Source organism: Rissa tridactyla, chromosome 9 (assembly GCF_028500815.1).
Source record: "Rissa tridactyla isolate bRisTri1 chromosome 9, bRisTri1.patW.cur.20221130, whole genome shotgun sequence".
In the NCBI taxonomy this organism is placed as follows: Eukaryota; Metazoa; Chordata; class Aves; order Charadriiformes; family Laridae; genus Rissa; species Rissa tridactyla.
The window spans coordinates 39,110,864-39,129,704 of NC_071474.1; the positions used below are offsets into that span (position 1 = coordinate 39,110,864).

General features: G+C 42.6%; 1 protein-coding gene and 1 long non-coding RNA gene across 2 annotated transcripts; one reads left to right on the forward strand and one right to left on the reverse strand.

Moving 5' to 3' along the window:
* The first annotated feature begins 3,105 nt into the window (after nucleotides 1–3,105).
* On the forward strand, nucleotides 3,106–6,988 carry LOC128915354 (uncharacterized). The gene is made up of 3 exons (XR_008468612.1): nucleotides 3,106–3,497; nucleotides 4,419–4,453; nucleotides 5,534–6,988. It is a non-coding gene; the product is annotated as an uncharacterized LOC128915354 (long non-coding RNA).
* Nucleotides 6,989–9,258: 2,270 nt separating this feature from the next.
* Nucleotides 9,259–17,617, reverse strand: ESX1 (ESX homeobox 1). The gene is made up of 5 exons (XM_054214764.1): nucleotides 17,518–17,617; nucleotides 17,211–17,433; nucleotides 17,088–17,133; nucleotides 11,068–11,354; nucleotides 9,259–9,802 (listed from the first exon to the last, which is right to left on the reverse strand). The coding sequence occupies exons 1-5, from the start codon at nucleotides 17,615–17,617 to the stop codon at nucleotides 9,577–9,579; spliced, it is 882 nt and encodes a 293-aa protein (XP_054070739.1). The 3' UTR covers nucleotides 9,259–9,576.
* Between the last annotated feature and the right edge of the window lie 1,224 nt (nucleotides 17,618–18,841).

An 18,841-nucleotide genomic window follows, 5' to 3' on the forward strand; every position in this document is an offset into this window, starting at 1 on the left:
AATGCCTATTGTATTTCTATTTTGTTAGTTCTATTTAAAGAGCAATATTATCATGCCCCATTTCTTGTTAGATAGTTCTATTTGTCTGCTCTACAGGAGGCAGGAGATTTTAGGTCCAAAAGAAATTATCTCTCAGTAAATTACTCCTAACTCCATTACAGAATACTAAGCACTCTCCCCTTACTGTGTGAGCAGCTTGAAGAGATAACATTGCAATTTATTTATTTGTTTTGTCCCATGTATATAGGTGACACACGAACTCATCTGAGCAGAGGTGGTGATAACTGACAGGTACATTAGATCAGTCACATATAGCAAAGTTTACTTTGATTACGTAGTCAGTGTCAAGATGTACAGTAGCTGATGTCAGTCTGATCTGTCTTATGGTATATAATGGCTTGTCTTTTTCATGGTTGAATGGACAGTAATTTTTGTCTAATAAGTAAGCGATCAGTTGAGTGTTTTAGAGAGTAGCCAGAGTTTTTTATCCTACTGAAAGGGAAACCATTCGTGAAATTATTTTAAAATTTGTTTGGATTGCTTGTTGTATTCATTCTTCTCCTTCTAAAGTCCCCTGTTTACTGAAAGGTACTAAAGGTACAATATTTTCTAAGGACCTGCTGTGAATCTACTGCATTGTGTATGAGACCATTCCATATTGAAATAGTAGCAGAGAACAGAATAGTTTCTCTCTGTTTTGGTGTATATCTGCCAAACTGCAGAGTCTGTACGTAACAGCTTTTAACCTTTAAAGGGAGCCAAGAAACAATGTTCTGTTATTACAACACCCATCCTCCTCCCCTGTAGGAAGTGTACGAATTATCTAAGACTGTAACTTTGTAGGTTTGTTTTATTATTACTATGCAGCCATGATTTCAGTTGAGTTGTGTTTATGAAAATAACTCATGAAAGTACGTAAAGCATAATGTAACAGATTAATAATGGACTGAAAAAATCCAAACAACCAGAACTCCAAAATAACACTGGCAAGCTCTGGAAGTGAAGGGTAACGTTCTGGGTTGTCTAGCACAGCTTAGCTTCCTGGCACAAGGGCAGTTCCAGGGAAAACAGATATTTACAGTGAATAGTAAATTAAAAATTTTGGGGGAATATGTCAATTAAAAAAAACCCCACTTTCTGGCTACTACCAATATGGTAGTAATTGTTAACATCTCTGAACCCTGTACCTTTAACAGTATACGTAAGTGGGACCAGAAAGACTCCGTGCAGTATGGTTAGAATCTTCTCATCATAGAATCATAGGGCTGGAAGGGACCTCTGGAGATCATCTAGTCCAACCCCCTGCCAGAGCAGGGTCACCTAGAGCAGGTTGCACAGGAACGCGTCCAGGTGGGTTTTGAATGTCTCCAGAGTTGGAGACTCCACCACCTCTCTGGGCAGCCTGTGCCAGGGCTCTGCCACCCTCAGAGTAAAGAAGTTCCTCCTCGTGTTTAGGTGGAACTTGCTATGCTCAAGTTTGTGCCCATTACCTCTTGTCCTGTCCCTGGGCACCACTGAAAAGAGCCTGGCCCCATCCTCCTGACACCCACCCTTTAAGTATTTATAAGTGTTGATAAGTGCTTGTCTCTTGTGCTTCTTGCTGACAGATTGAGCTGGTTTAGCTCTAATTAAAGTGACTCATGGCTCTTATTCAGCACAGCGCTGAGGCCTTTGATGCCTGGTGTGCACGGAGCTAGGTGTTTTCTTGTTTTTCTCATTCTTTTGTTTTCCAGTCTAGAAATATGACTTCCTTTTAAATCATTACTAGTGTACAGGAACTTCCCATGAAAAGTACTGTTTTGTTGGGGACACCAGGAGGATTCAACAGTGAATGGAGACCACCTTAATCAAATGCAGGGTGTGAGTAACTAGTTTTTAAGTACTAACAGTGGGGATTTTGAGGGTGCTTTTAGATTTGCTACAATAATCAAAGCTTCCTTTCATTGTCAGGTATGTTATCCTTAGGTATGGATGTCTAAGTCTCACAGGACTGTGATTGGTACAGACATCTGAATGGCCTGCACTATTTTTTATTTCTCCAATCCAAGTGTTCTTCCACAAGCAAAACTGCTGAACCCTTCAGTGTTGAGGCTGTGAATAATTTCATGTATTTGACTTCAGCATAGACACACAGTTTTGTCTTAAATGTTTTCAAGAATAACTGTTCTTGAAATGAAACCTTCGTAAGGTAAAATTCTGTAAGAGTCATTAGTAATGTCCATGTCTGTGCTGTAAACAACAGATGAGGTTCTCTCCTGCCTTCTCTTGGACTTGGGATGAGAAATTGAGATGCAGGTCGAGTTCTTTTTAAAATTGAGAATGTTGTGTGTGCTCTAGTGATGCCTGGAGCCGCTCTTTTATTGTCTCCAAGGCCATGTCTTGGCAGTTCTTAGCACTTGCCATACACTCTGGGAAGGGTTATTTGTTTTACTTCCAGGGCTGGGCTCAGAGCAGTGCGTTCACTGCAGTCCCAAAGCAGAAACCCTGCTGTGGAGCTGGGAACTGAGTATGAATCTCTTCCACGTGTTCCTCCAAACGTAGCCCCCTTACTCCTTTGCTGTCTTTGCTTAGCTCTGTACAAAGAAGGTGAACGCTTACAGCACCACTGCTCAACCAGCAACTGAAAACTTTATTGCTGCAGTCAGCAACTTCTCTACTAGTTCGGTTTGAGAGCGCACTAACAGAGGTAAGACTTAGATGTTCTGATAACTTGCTGAGAGTGTTTCCAGGCTCTTCTCATACATTAACATTGCAGCCTGCTTCACTTCTCTTCCTATATTCACTTTGGGATATATAGAAAATAAGGCTATAATAATGCTGTCCTTTCTTGTCTTCTTTCACAAACATTAATCCCGTGATTTTTTATCAGTACAAAATAACCCTGGAGATAGGGCAGTCTGTGGAGCAGCTTCTATAAAACTAGAAAACTGAAATTATTTTGTTTAATTGCGTGTGAAAGTCAACTTTTGTCAAAATCTCTAGCTGTGACTGGGTACTTACAAAATGCAATGTATTCTTTTCTTTAGCAGATCACCTAAATACATTTTACTACAACCCTTTTGAACCAGATGAAACTGTAATTCAAGCTGTCTTGTCCGCTTCTGCTTTAGTTCACAATAATGTCACTATGCTGCTCACACCAAAGACTTAAGGTTTTTATCTGTAACAGCTTCATCAGGTATTTTGTCCTAGTTTTTCTGCAGATCATTACTGATAAGGTAGGTTTTCTAAAATAATAAAAAAACCCCAACAAACAACAATCCCCCATTCAATATATATTTTTAATCTAAAAGTTTTGTTACTCCATCAGTGTGACTTTGCAAGCTCATCCCAACCTTCCAGTGACTTCCCGCCAGCCATCGCAGAGCAATTCTTCTCCAGCTGGAATATCGGAATTGTTTCTGCAGCCAACAAGTGAAGTTAACTGAGAATATTACGTTCCCTCCAGGAATTGTGCCTTGGCGTACTGCTTGACTGAGCATCTTCAGCCCTTGAAGGTTAACCTCACATTTTTCAGTAAACCAAATGCATTAGGGGGTGGGGGGCAGCATGGCCAGGGCTGGAGACAGGACAAGGGGCGGGTGCCCTGCTGCTGCTGTGCAGAAGCGTGTTACCCACCTTGTGCTCTGGCTCCTTCACCGTCAGCAGGGACAGCCCTGTCCTCGGGCAGGAGGGGTGTCCGGGACAGCGTCCAAACCTGGAAGAGGCATACAGGCCGTGAAGGGACAGGTTCTGTACGGGCAGGGGGAACAGCCTTGGCTACGGTCAGGTATGTCTTAAGCCGTGGGGAAGTTCTGGGTGCAAAAATGAGATTTCGAGTCATCCCTTCCGGTCAGTACTCTCGCTGCCCTGGGTGCGGGTGCCCGGGGCTGCGGGGTCCCCTCTGAGGAGAGCCGAGGGGCTGCCCCGCCCCGGACACGGCCGGTTCCGGCCGGTTCCAGCGGCCCCAGCGGCGGGCAGAGCTGAGCCCCTCAGCCAGGCTGGCGGCGCCTCGGGGAAAGCCCGTTTGAGAAAGGGCAAAACGCTGCCGGGCAGCGGGGGGTGAGGGGGAAAGGTGTGAGAAACAGCCCTGGGCACCGCGGGCCGGGCGGGGAGGGGGCGCTCCAGGCCCCAGCAGAGACTCCCCTGCGGCCGTGGAGGGACCCCCGGGGAGCGGGCTTTCCTGACGGGACGGCAGCCATGGAGGGCCGGGCTGGAGCAGGGGATGGTTTCACGTAGATCAGTGCGGACCGTAACACAATCCCCTAGCGTGATTCCTTTGTAATCCATATGTAGAGCTGCTTGAATATAAGGTCTATAGAAATGCCCTGTCCCTAACTGCATTTATGCAATTTGGGTGGTTGTGTTGCTCAAGTAAGTGAAGTAAAGGTGGCGTGCATATCATTGCATGCTTCTTCCTATGTATATTTTGTTCACAGAGCTTCCTGGGAAGCCACAGCTCAGGCCTTTGCTGGTAAGTATAATTACATTGATGGGGATACACTACACACAATGTCACACTACACACAATGTCACACTACACACAATGTCACACTACACACAATGTCACACTACACACAATGTCACACTACACACAATGTCACACTACACACAATGTCACACTACACACAATGTCTCTCTCTCTCTTCATTTTTTCGTTGGTAGTCTAGGCTTTATCTGGTTGTGATCCATGACATTCAATGACAGGGTTGAAAGCGAGGAAGTTGTTAAAAGTCTCAATAATAGCAAAAAGAAAAAAAGTTCTGCCTTGGAGAATAAACATCTGAAGTCTGGGGATGTTTTTCCCTTATCTTCCTTTTCCTTTGATTTCAGGCATCTTTTGCAGGGTGAACAAGTGTCTGGAGGAGAGAAGGATTTTTACACAGAAATTATTATTTACCTGGTTTAGAGTAAAGTCAATAGATATCTATGTCCATGTGGCAGTGCAGTTGGATTTATTGTTCAGAATAAGGAAAAAAGTAACATCCCACCCTATGGTCGGCAAATTTGCAGTGAGGACCCCATTGCAAGCTGGTGGTTTACATCTCATGTAACTTGAAATAAAGGAGTCACTCACACATTCATAATCAATACAATTACTTCTACTTTACATGAATTAAGTAATTTGTATGGCATTACTGTTTGGGGCATTTGTATCCCTATTCAGAGCACTTCTTCAGTATTTCAGCCCCACTGATGGTAAAGGCAGGTGCATGCCAGTTACCCACAAAACCAAGGCAAAGCTCTATGGGGAAACTCTTTTATGTCCATCTAGATTTGAATTTGTAGTCCCTTTCCAATTACTGTGCTAATTGTTTAAGAGATTGCTAGACTAAAAAAGTTTTTAATCACTAATCTGTTTTTGAAAGGAACTTATGGGCACAAAACCTGAACTACATACTTCTTAAATTAATTTTCTTCATGAATACTTCTTTCTCAATACAGATTTGTGAGTCAGAACACCCTACTGTGCTTGTTTCTTTGTCTTTTCTTCAAACACCTGGCCTATTATTCTCCTTTTTTCCCCCCCAACAAAATTGCTCTTTCTTTGTAGGCAAGGTTCTGATGATATTATGTCACTGGAAATACGGAAATTTACCCAACATCCTATGTTATCAGAACTGAAGTTTGGGCAGAGAACAAACTGAACAAACCTCTCAATTGAGCCAAACGTGAGCACTCCAATTGAAATATTTGTGAACATTTCTTGAAGAGATACCAACATGCTGCAGAATCTTCCAACAAAACACCTCAAAAAATTGTGACGTGGAGGGTAACGTCAAGAGGTTTGATTTGGAGATTGAGTTTTTTTCACAGTGGGCTAGGGGCTGTAAAAAGTGAATGGGGCTGGTGCTGTATTCACATCTTCTGTGCTGCTTTAAAAACCCTCCCCTATGTTTTTGCTCTCAGGAAAACCAGACAAACCCAATAAAACAACCAGGGCTCCAGGCCTGCTTCAGTTGAAACCTGTGCCAGGAAACCATCTTGATGTCACCCAGAGAAGAATTAGGCTGCAACCCTTCTTTATTCAGAAGAGAGGCATAGGGTCAAACCCTGCTATCTTAATCCAGATCAGTGCAGGCTTTGCCTAAATTAGGACTAAAGAATTTAGTGCATGAGGCAAGATAAAGTGTTGGGAAATAATTGCAATGTTTGGTGTGAGAAACTTTGTGTAAAATGGCTGGCTTGTTTAGAATCTGAGCTGCTGCTCCCCTCATTGCTCTGAGAAAAACTAGGAAAGTAAATGCCCTTGCTTGGTTTGTGGTAGGAGTGTTTACTCACGTGTAGCTATGAAACTAGGCTGAAGGTTTTTCAGTTAAATGCTCCCTAACATTTTTTTAAATGTAATTTTAATACTATGTCCATAATAGCTTGTAATTAAGCCTCTTTATTTAAATTTAAACTAGACTGAATAAGTAAACCTCATTCCCTTGGTGTGATGTTTCATTATAAGATAGTAATAATTAACATAAAAAGCTTGTTGAGTTTTGGTTACAGACGTACTCTGATTCCTAAGCTGATTTCAAGTGTTGTCCTGCATACTTATTTTCATATCATTAGCTCTCACGGCTGGCTTTCCAATTCACATGAAAGAATGGAAATTTCTTGGAAGGACTCATTAAAGCAGAAAAAAATGAAATCAGCTTAAAGAAAACCTCTCTGCATTTCAAACTAAAACCAGATGAAACATAAGTAAGCTGTATTCTCTACCTGTACCCATTGGGAAATGCTAATGATTGCAGACATCATCTTCCGCCCAAATGGCAGCTCCTGTTTAATCAGCAATGTAACAAAATAGGCAACGTACGTACCTTTGCAATTCCGTCATGCATCAATGAGGACACAGTAGCTTGAAGCCACAGAGCCATGCATAAATATGCACTACAGTGGAGACTGTCCCTGCCTCTGTGTGAAGTCAGGAGAAGGAGACCAGGCAGGTCCTTGGCTGTGACTTCAGGAATAGAGGAGGGTGCCTTGGAGGAAGGGTGCCCTCTTGTAAGGAGAATTAGGAAAGAGCAATACCAAATCAATCTGGCAAGGGTTTAGGAGCCAACCCTGCTGTCCAACCCTACAGTTCCCAGAGTGGTGGTAAAGTGGCTGTGTGTGCTGGGTAGAGGTAGCAGCTCCTAGCTTTGGCGTGAGCTACAGTGCAAACGAGTGAAGTTACTTGCCTCTGTGTGTTAATAGCTGTCCCTGAAATGGTTTCTGTCCATAGCTATTGGAAAAACTTCGTCGATAGATGAAAGTTACCTCTGCTGTAACTGCGGAAATCAAAGGAATTTTAGCTTGTGAATTGGATTCCCCCCTCTCTGTGGCCCATGATGATTTTGGTGATTACATGGGACCTACTATTTAATGCAGTGTATTAAAACAGCCTTCAGCAGTTATTTTTCACATGCTGATTCTGGTGAATTTGTCTAGGAATATAATTTGGCAAAAATACTTAGATTTTGTTTTTGAGTTCTTTTTTTGTATGGTTCACGGGAAATGCAAGACAGTTTCTGCTACTTTAGTGATACAGTCTGCTTTCCTGCAGAACCTCCTTGCATTGCAAGAGAGAGGCACTGATGGCAAGGAAAGATGCCACAGACGCTTGTACAGAATAGAACGAGTTGTGTAATGACAGTTTTCAAGCCATTAACCTACTTAAAAGGTTAATTTGGAACAAACTCAGTGCTCGAGTGGATACTGTGTTGTGCTGCCAGTTGGCAGTCTGGGCTATGGGAGTGGATTGGTGGAAGCAAATAGCTGTTGTGGAAGAAGCACACTCAAACTTTGTGTGAGAGGTCCTGGTTACATCACTTCCCAAGTCTCCTGCTGCTTGACCCACAGTGCAGGCATAGTGTAACTTTGGTAGAAAGCTTGCTTTTCCTCACAGGAAAGTACCACCACCACCTTCGCCTACCTGTGCTAACAATGAGGTCTATGAACACAGAAATACTTCCAGTCTTGTGGTAGATTATGACTCAAGAGCAGTCAAAGCTATTAGTATTTCAGAGGAAATGGAAAAGGGATCTGTCTGATACAGCAAACTGCCTTCTCTGCCACGTACCTAAATAGAAGCGCAGAGGAGTCTACAGAAGCAGCAGTCAGGTATCTGGAGCACTGCACTCAAAGCTCTACCCTTGAAAACATTTGTGTAGTCTTAAGAGTAGTCCCAGAGTTCCCTTGAGAGAGAAGTTCTAAAATATACAAAATCTTTTCAGTGTGAATATAGGTGCTTGAGAATAGTCTTGAGGAACTGGGCAGCATCAATGGAAGAGTTCCATGTTGTCCCATCAACCCACAGAAGCAGAGCTTGCTTGAACTGCTGCTACAGATGTGGGAAGGTAGTCTTCATGTGCAGTAAGCTGTTTGCCTTTCTTTTATAATTGCTAAGCAACAATTAGCACTTGTATAACTCTACCATTTGCACAGTGTCATGTTTGTTTAATCAGTCCTCACAACAGCCCTGTGAGGTAGGTGAGTAAGCTGCAAAAGGAGCTTTTTTTTTTACTTGCCCTCACTTTACACTAAAGCATCAGACCTATAGGTGTGATAGTTGTTCTCAGTCCCATTTCCCGCATGGGGAAGTTCAGCAAAAACTTTAAAATGACCTGTCTGAGGCCAGAAAGGGAGCCCGGGATTTTGATGACCTGTAGACTCCTGCTCAGTAAGGCCTCTGTTTTCACTCATTCCAACATCAGTCCAAGGAAGAATTTAACTCTTCACATTTAGTTTTCGCTTAAATTATGAATCTACTCAAGGCATGAAATGTATGGAAATGTACAAGTAATCTGTTAAATTACTGGTTCAGTAAGATGGGCCAGTAATCATGCTAAAGTATTCAGCGGTCTCATATTTACAGCTTTGAGCTATGTATTGATTTGTATATACATACACAGAGAACTACACACAACTTACTGCACATTGATAACCTACTTTTACAGGATACAGTTTTCATATACAAAGGTTAAACTTTTTTAATTATTAAAACACTGCCATCTTGAACATGAAGCAAACATTTTTTTTTTTCAGTTTGAAACAAGGTACTCTTTATACAAACCTAGTTCTGAATCAAAAGCCTGTACTGAAAATACTCCCCATCTCATTCCTGCTGTCTAAAATGCAAAATTTCACTGGCATTTGCACTTCAACATGAAGCATGGTTTCAAAGTTAATAACTGTGTACTGATTCTTACGTCTCAAGTACTGTATGTAAGAGTTCCTCCTGAGAAGTGAATTAAGAATTACTTAGAAGATTGAAGTTATTCCTACAAAGAATTCTGAACCTCTGGACTAGCATCTGGTGACTTTGGGGATTTCAAAGCTTCAGATTCATGTTAACTCGAATTACAAAGATGAGATAGTTCCTGCTTCTATTTCTATAGTGTCAGAAATTATACAAGTCAATTTACTACCTGATTTAATGTTGTAGTAAAGGAAACCAATTTTTAGCAGAATTATTTCCTTTTGGTATGTTACTGAAGATGGAGGAACTACAACTCTGCGTTTGTGTGTTTTCTTTCTTTTTTTAAACGTGTCTCTCGAACAGGAGCTACTTATTGGAGAAGGCATTCACTTTCCCCTCCGTGGCTGTAGTCTGTGGGAGAGCTCCTAACAAAGTTCTTTGTTAGTGTTTGTAAGACTGGAGATGAGGTTTAATTGAGGGATTTGTGCTGAATGTTCTTTCGCTTTGAGTCTTAGTGCTGCAATGCTTGACGTTTTCCTTTCAACTGCTGCTGGATCAGTGAAGGCAGTAAAAGCAGGGTCTGACGGGGGTCCAGGAGCTTTCATTAGTACTGAAGCTGTTGTCATGAGAGGATTTAAAGCATTGAGAAACCTGTATTTGAAAGAAGTCAATATTATCCAAATTGAGAATTGTTTTGGAGAACAAATACTAAGTTGCAGCTTCCCCCACCCAAAGTATTAGAAAAAATTGTGCCAAAATTTCCAGTTTCTTCCAAATGTACATTTTGTTTTCCAGAATGTATTTTAGCTTTATTTTGCAGTATAGCATTGTCCTTAAAAAAACAACCAAAAAAGCCCCACCCAAAACAAGAAACCAAATACTTTTAACTAAAATAAATGAGCGATGATCAGATCATGCAGATACCTAGAACAGCAACCAATTGCTTAACTCCTAATGCTAAATCCTTTCTAAACAAACCTTGGATGCTGTAGATCAGCCTGTTCTGTGAAAGCAATAAACCACCTCATAAAAAGACCAATTTATGTGGCTGTTTATGCAGCCAATTTGTTCAGACAAGTTTACTCCATATGAAAAGCAGTGTTTTTCTGTCTGTTAATGTGGAACTGATACAAGCTGTAATTTCAGCAAGAGGAGAGCGCTATCTTCTTTTATATATATATATACACTTACATATATACATGCCTATTATATGTATATGTGCGCACGCACACATGCTTTTTTCCTGTCTTATAGGGTGTGCTGCAGCAGCATTTTGCTGATAAATTTCAGGTTGCTGGGCAAGAAAGCCCAGACAGCAGGTTCAGCTGAAATGAATTGCTGGAGTTCTAGGTATCTGACTACAGAAAAAAAAAAGGCGGCTTGCTGTGGGCTTGTTGTACGTGTTGAGAGAACAGCACCTGCCAAGGGAAAAGGACTGGAAGATCTCTTTCTCTCAATCTCTCTTTCTAGAGCTGTGTCACTCTTGCATATGTAACCAGGCTCCTGGTCTCTGAGAAGCAATGTGTAATACCTTCATTCTGTCAAATCACCTACAAGCCATGTCTGTCTGCAGTCACATCTTTATGGTGTATAACGCGTGTCAGTCAGATAAGGATGGACCTGGAGCCACCTAGATTACAGGAGTCTATGTGAAGACTAGAGTTCAATGAGACCAAAATTCCGGTAAGTGTGCACAACTGTTCTTCAAAGAGCAATTACATGTTAAGTTTTTACTAGCATGACTTAAAGCTACATCTTGCTATTCCTAATCAAGTGATCCTACACAGGAAGTAACCCCAGTTTAGTAAGTTTAACGATGGAAGCACATTTATTGAGAACATGTGAGTATCAAACTAATAAAAATGCAGTATTTTTTAACAGTTTTGAGATTGATGAAAAAAAATGCAATTCTATACCTTCCAAAATGTGGATTTAAAATAGGATTTCTGAAGAGAGAAGTCCAGGTAAGACTGCTGAGGCCAAATGGCCCTAGGGTTGAAGGACTAAAGGCTGGAGACATGGATGGCACAGCCAATGTTGAAAGAGGCATTGACCTCCACGTGTGATCTAGGAGGGGAGAATGACTCAGTGGAACATCCAAAAATAGACCAAGTGGGTGCGTTAAGGAGATTCCTGGAACAGTCCCCAGAATTTCATTTTTTTCACGTTTCCTCCACTTTGCCCTTCTGTTTTGGAACCAGACCTTCAATAAGAAATTATAAAGGCATTAGCTGAGCTTACTCTGCAGTCTGTCTTACCAGCTACTACTGCATGCAGTGATAAAGGCGACAAAATATTTACTGTTAAACCAAAACCCACTTATTTAATGTTAAAGATCCATTCATAAATGCCTTAGAGGGTTTATTAAGAAATAAATCAGTTATAAATATTGTAAATTCGACTACTCTCTAGCTCTGACTGAATAGTCCCATATGTTTTAAAGCCATTGTAATAGACAAACCTATCACCTGAGAACTCATGATCAGCTATGAAAAATGATCATTCTTCCTTTCATAAGCTATTTATTGAAAATTAAATTTCAACAGAGCCATTCAAGAGGTGGCTATATCCGTACAGATACCTCAGGAAGCAACTTAATCATGACTGTAAGAGTAACTAGGCCAAATATATGGTGTGTGCTTTTTATCTTGATAGATGGACCATACATTTTTATACACAGGATTCAAAAATAAAATGAGAAACTTTTTTAATCTACCATGCATGCAAACAGCATATGGTTACATGAAAGTGATTAACTGAATTGCAGCGAAAGCCAATACCGAACTAGAAAATATAGTAAGCAGTATTAGAACAGGGTATCAAAGTGTTCCTAAAGGGGCTTTAGCAAGTATTGGTTTTGTGTAATAAGCCATTGAGTATATTGTCTCTTCAAGCCTGACTAGTCATTATTTTAGCCCATTAAACATGTTTTAAAGACTTTAGTCAATTGAATCTACAGATCAGAAAACTGACTCCTCATACTGTTATTCTTTAGTATTCACTGAGCAGAACCTTTCAGACCTAGGATGGTAGGAGAGAGTAGAGTGAAGAGCATCGGCTCTAAAACAGAGGAGAGAGGACCTAAACCAAGGTTATTTAAAAATGGATGCTGCTGCGGTTGAATGCTCAATATCCAAATGTACTCAGTTGCTCAGGTCTTCTAGCCCCCTCTGCACTGAAGGCCATTGAAGGTGGATTCTGAACTGGATCTGGAAGGAAAGGCATTAGCTGTGGCCCATAATCTCATTCAGCAGTCTTGTATATAAGACTTGTATATATAGTATATATATTGTATATAACTACTGTTGAAATTCAGTGAGCTGCTTGCAAGCATGTTCTTTGTCTAATACTTGAATGCAGCAATCATGATTCAATATTTTGTAGAGAGTGGTAACACAAGGAACAAGAGTCACTGAAAGACCAACTTCTGTCATGTACAGAATTATGACTTCCTGAAATTTACTTCTGATTTAGGACAAAGGTAAACTTGAAATATGAAGGTCTTTTACCATACAATGTAGATAACTTCAAAATAAAAATCTAGCAAAGTCACTAAAACAAACTAAAATAATAAAATTAAATTGCAAAAATGTAAGTCTCAAAAAAAATTATAACAGATGCTAAAAATAGTTATTCCTTTGGTATTAGTGTTTCTGAAATAGTAAAATTCTATAGAAATTTTTATTATGACAAAAATCTTTGGATGCAGAAGTTCTATGAATGCATGATTTTTTTAATAGTTGGTTTTTGTATCTGCAATTATATTTCAGCCAAACATGTTTTCAAAGACTTCTAAATTTCAAAAAAAACCCCAGGTTTTGGTGGTTTACAGCTTCACTGCTTGCTTTAATCTCAGACATGCCATATAACCATCTCCAGTGATGTGACTTACCTTCAGGTGCTTACAGAATATTAAGAAGTGTGTTTGGAAGGAAAGCCCTCCACACACCAGGGTGCTGATACCCAAACCAGGAGGCTGTAGCATGCCACAGCCTTGCTGTCCTGAGTTTGATGTTGTTCCTGAGAAGGCCATAGCACTCACTATGGGCTTCTCAGGAGCCAGATGAAGAATTACTACTCTAGTTCTTTCATTGCATATATTATCTTTACACTGTAGAGTTACTGTCCTCCTGGAGGACGGATCCATACCCCTCAGGTTACGTATGTAACACAGAATTGTCTCACTGTACAGGCAGTCAGCAGAGAGGTACCCTTAGAAGAAAAGTCAGAACATCAAAATTTTGAAGTCGGTACTTAAAATTCTTGAGTGCTCTGACTCATTCTTTGGCCATTTCTCCAGCAACCACAGGCTTTAAAGGATCAGATGTCTCACAAGGGAGTATCTGAACCAGTGAAACACCAGATGGCTATGCCTGCATAACAGTGAGGACTAGACACTTGGTCTGTATTAGTCTAAAACAGGGGTCTGGTAAGAAAAATGAACTCAATTACTGGGATCAGATGACTTTAAATTGCTGTTAACCAGTAATCCCAAATATTTTTAAGTGGAGTTTATCTGAGATCTCACAGGAAAAGACCACCGACTCAAAGGTGTTAGTATTTTCTATGAAAATAAAATCCAATTAAAAGGGCAGTGAACTGTCTTACACTGCAGATATGTAGATAAAGCCTCTCCTAGAAAGGATAAAACAAATGCTGCAAAGGTATTAACTTCCTTACTAAATCTTAGCATTGTTCTTCAATCTGTTCTTCATAAAGAAGCCTAACACGAAATGAGATGTCTACTTTTCTGCTTTCTCTGTCCTAAAGCGAATCCATTTGATCACTCAGGCATGCACTTTGACTGCAAGATAACTTTTTTAATGTTACAGGTGATTTTGGGTTTACAACTAAACTTATTGAGTCATCTCTCAGATTTTGTATTTATCAAATTGGAAGGAAATACCAGCACAGATATCTAATAATTATCTTTAGAAAAAAGATGGCTTTCAGTTTGTTACAGGTACAAACTCATCAATGCAAATGATTAAAGGAGGCATGCCTCATACCTTACACTGACATGAGAAACAGCTTTCAAAATTTAGTGCATACATTATAGCCATTAACATTCAGATTTGTCATCTTGAACTTTTGTTAAGCAGTTTTCCTTTGCTTCCATTAAAGGCTTAACTTGCCTTTAGTCTATTTTCAGACACATTTGAAGGGCCAAACTAAACACAACAGGAACTGATATACCAGTCTTAAAATTTTTATGGCATGATTGTAATATCGGTGGTAAGATACTTTGGAAAAAATGCCTTACTTAATACACAGAGATGAGTTCTAAACCATCAAGTTTGAATTATGTGCTAAATATTACCCAGATTATTTTTGCAATTACTAGCACCACGTATATCTGACAAAAGAGATTTAGGTCTTTTAAAAAGAAAAAGGTGAGCGTGTAAAATTTGATAGCTTTCTTGCTGTAATTTTCCTTAAAATTGTATCCTATTTAATTGATGTAATAGCTAACAATGATAAAAAGACACATAAATGTGACTAACTGTATCGTGTTTCTGCTGTAGCTGAATACAGGATTGTAATCAGAAAATATGACAAGGATGCTTAGATCAGTTATATTTGTAAGGTAATGTTTTAACACTGATGCAGTTTATGGTACTGAAATACCCAAGTAATGTTTCACTCATATTAAGAAATTAAAATACCCTTTAACTTTTTCTTATTTTCCTCCCATCCTAACAAGATGAATTATGAGAAGCAGAATGGCAACGACAGATGCGAATGCTATTAAAGAGCATCCCAACGTGTCTTCAGATTAGGAAAAGGTTTTGCAGACTTTCAGACCAACTCCCTTCCCAAGGTAAGAAATACAAAGATTCTTGCTGCCATCTCCCTTCCTCTATAGAAACAAACAACGGGGGGTGGGTGAGGGGGATCTCTTTGAAGTGTTGCTGAAATAAGATGTTCATGGGCAATTTTTTTTTCTTATTTGTTCATTTTCACGTAAAACTCAAAATGCAAGAGTGAGGGACAACGTAGTAGTTGGTACCCATTTCAGCCGGTTGACTGAGGGCTCTTCGCAGAGAAACAGATCTCAATTTGAAAACACAATGAGGCAAAGTGGTCTGATTGCATTTGGTATAATTAGTTTCCTGGGTTTACACTTGAGTAAACAAAAAGATACCACTTTTAATGTCAGATGGTTTAGCCAGGTACCCTGGGAGAGGTATGGAAGTCTTCATTTCATATGGGACACCATCCAGAGCAACTATGAGCAAGGGCATATGAGGCAAGTATATTTGGGAATTAAAACAGCTTAAGTACAGTACATCACCATCTATGTAGCATCCATTCCTATGCATCCTCTTCCGTCCAGGCTAAGTTGTTCCCTGTCTACTGTAGGACAAGAACACATACACAGACAGAGGCACTGCGCACTGGAAGTTCACCCTAAGCAAACTGTGCTGTGTGCTCGTGCCCAGGAGACTTGCGTTAAGATCTGACAAGGAGTAAGGAGGTGCAAGGAACACACCTCTCTGTGGCTCCTTCCATCCACTGGGGATACATCAACTCTGGTATTTTGCTTGTGTTGCAAGCGAATTAGCTTGTTAATTCCTTTCTGACTCCATCAAACCTAAACATTTCCATTTCTTTTAGGTGAGTCATTAGGAGAAGAGTTCCTCTTTGCCATCTACCATTCCTTCACAGGTCAAATGGACTACAAAGCAAATAGCCCACAAAGTGAATGTAACAGTAACGGGTAACATAACAGCTCTTCATCCATGTCTTTTCCACGGGTAGATGCCATCTCTAATTGCCAAACATTGGGGTATTTCAGTGACTGTTGGTGGTAGGGAGAGGGAAAGGCACATAATTTCCTCCACGTCTACAAGACAGAAATGAAAAGTACGTCCAGCTATTCTCAGATGAGTCAATTATGAGTACTGTTCATACTTCTAAGGCTTTTTCTGAAGATGGTGCATATTAAAATAAAAAGCTAAAAAACTTACAGCTTTAGAGATGTTAGCTAGTGCAAACCATTGCAGATCCAGTGACTGAAGTAATAACAACATATATAAGCAAGGATCTGGCATCAAGAGTGACAAAGCTTTGCAGGAGTAAGTAGGGCTGTCACACTGAGCAGCTGCACCACTTCTCAATCTTTCACAAGTATCCACATACCCAGAGCTGTGCTGGAACAGTACTTCAGCCAATATCTGATATGCAGCACAAGCCAAATTTAGTACAATTGTCATTTTGAGCTTAAAAATACTTCACACATTTTGAAAAAACTTTTTTTTTAAGCTAATGTTTCTTTATGAAAAGGGATTTCTAGCTTATACAAGAGATGAATCTAAAGAAACTGCTTCTTAAGAGGGATCGTTAAGTATGAGTGCTTAGAGTCAGGAAAACTACTAGGGTCACTTGTAGTTCCACAAAACTGCAGGCTGTGAGATGATGAGTACCTGTTTCTGTATGCTCAAGTTCTACCGGCGTTCCTATTATTACATCCCAGCTAGACCATAAAACTTTCCTGGACAGTGCCTGACTGTCCTATGAATGTCAAATTAATCTTTTATTTGTTTTAACCAGTCATTTAGAAGTGTGACTGCTTTACTGAGCTAAGTTAGAGCAGGAAAAGCGTGCAAGTTTCTCTGAAGCCTAGGTAAATAACTTGGGATGCCCCACAGAACCCCTCAGTTGCTGCAAAACCACTTTTTTTTTTTTTTAATACCGTTCTTATAATCTCAAAACAGGAGGCGGCACCTGCCTTTAGACCCGTGAAGGCGGCAGCAAATGTGAGTGTGAAGTGCCATTTGGGAATGCTCCTGACCCGCTGTTTCTTTTCCCGTGGCTTAGGTACCTTCCCAATTTCTCCGTCCTTGAACTCAAGCGGACGGTACCCCCCCGACCCCTCGCCCGACTGCGGGCGGGGGAACCAGGCGTTGTTTGCCGTAGCGGCCCCACCGCTCACCTGGACGCGGGCTTCCGTCAGCTCCAGCCGCAGGGCCAGCTCCTCTCTGCGGGGGCACACACCGTTAGCCGCCGCGCTGCCTCAGCGCCGGCCCGGCCCCCCCGGCCCCCCGCCCGCCCCTACCTGGTGAAAACGTCGGGATAGTGGGACTTGCGGAACGCGCGCTCCAGCTCCTCCAGCTGGAAGGTGCTGAAGGTGGTGCGGTACCGCCGCTGCTTTCTCCTCAGCGGACCCGGCGGCTGCGCCTCCTCGCCGGGCGACCGCCCCCCTCGCCCCGTCGCCACCGGCTCCTCCGCGGGGGCGCGCGCTCGGCCGGCCCGCGGCGGCGGTGCTGCGCGCTCCTCGCCTGAGGGGAGAGAAGCGGGGAGTTACCGTGGCGAGCGGCGAGCGCCCCGTCGCCAGCCCCGCCGCCCGCCCCGCCGTCCCTCACCGTGCCGCCCCGCGGCGGGCCCCCGGCCCAGGATGCTGTCGATGAAGTAGGAGGTGAGGAGGTGCAGAGCCGGCGGGGCAGCGGGGGTCGCGCTCTGCATGGCGACGGGCTGGCGGCGGGCAGGGCCCCCGCGCTGCGCCGGGTTTTATTGGGGCGGGCAGCGCCCGGCTCCGAGCCCCAGCATTAGCATTTCATTAGCGCGCTGGCGTCAAGGCCGGGGGTGGGTGGCGCCGGGCCCCGCTCGCCGCGCAGGGGCCGGGCCCGTGGCGGCCTCCCCCCGGGCGGGCGGGCCGGGAGTTTTCCGGTTGGGGTTGCCCCACAGCGAGGCTGGGCCAGGCCCTGCCCTTGGGCCGAAGCCGCCCGCTCACTCCTGCTCCCGGCGACAACTTTTTAAAGGCTCCTTCGAAGGTTTGCGCGGGTTTGGAGCGGCTGCGCTGAAGTTGTGCCGGTGCTCGCCGGGATGGGGGGAGAGCCTCGCCCGGCTCGTCGAGAACTGCTGCTGCTGGGTCGGGGCTCGCGTTCACCCCCTGCGCTGCTGCTGGGAAGAAGGGAGCAGGCGGGACAGCACCTGCCTGAGCTCGAGGAGTACGAGGGGGAACTCGCTGGCTTACACAGGAGGAGAAGTGTCACTGGGGTTTGGCTCCCCGTGGCCTTTGCTGAACTTAAACTTGTTGAATTCAGCTAAGACTGACCTTGCAAAGTGCTGTGTGCCGACAAGCACAGGGAAAATGCACAAAACCGTGCAAGATTGAGCCGTTTTTCCTGGAAATCTTTAATTCCGCTCCTGCTAGAATTCTGTTGTTGGCGCTGTTATAGCAATGATACCTCAACAGGAGGTCTGGAAACTACTTCCTACACAGAGAGACTTCCAGCAGTTCCAAGGGAGAGAGGTCATGTAACTGAACTCCTGCATCCCCATGCATGGCTGTAGTTTTCAGCTGGGGCCATTTTAGGGGAATGGGGTTTGGAAGTTATCTTCCCCTTTCAAGATGTGTGTGGAAAACACAAGGTCCATCTGTAGCCTTTTGGAGGGTCTGGGAGCTGGGCGCATACACCTCAAACTCAGAATGGAGAGTGAAAACCTTTAGTCTTCTCCATCTGCTGCGAGTTTACCTGGTGTACTGAAGGAAAATAGCATACCCCGTGTTATGGACAAAGGCTTCCTGCTGCTTAAATTCCCTGGGCGATGTGGGCCTTTGGCTGAGGGAACTCAGTAGTGTTTGACACAGAAGGGCTTATGTTAAATATATGGGGTTTTTTCCATACAAATCAAACAAAATGAAATACTTCATTTCTCCATGTTCACATACAGTCAGGCGTGTGC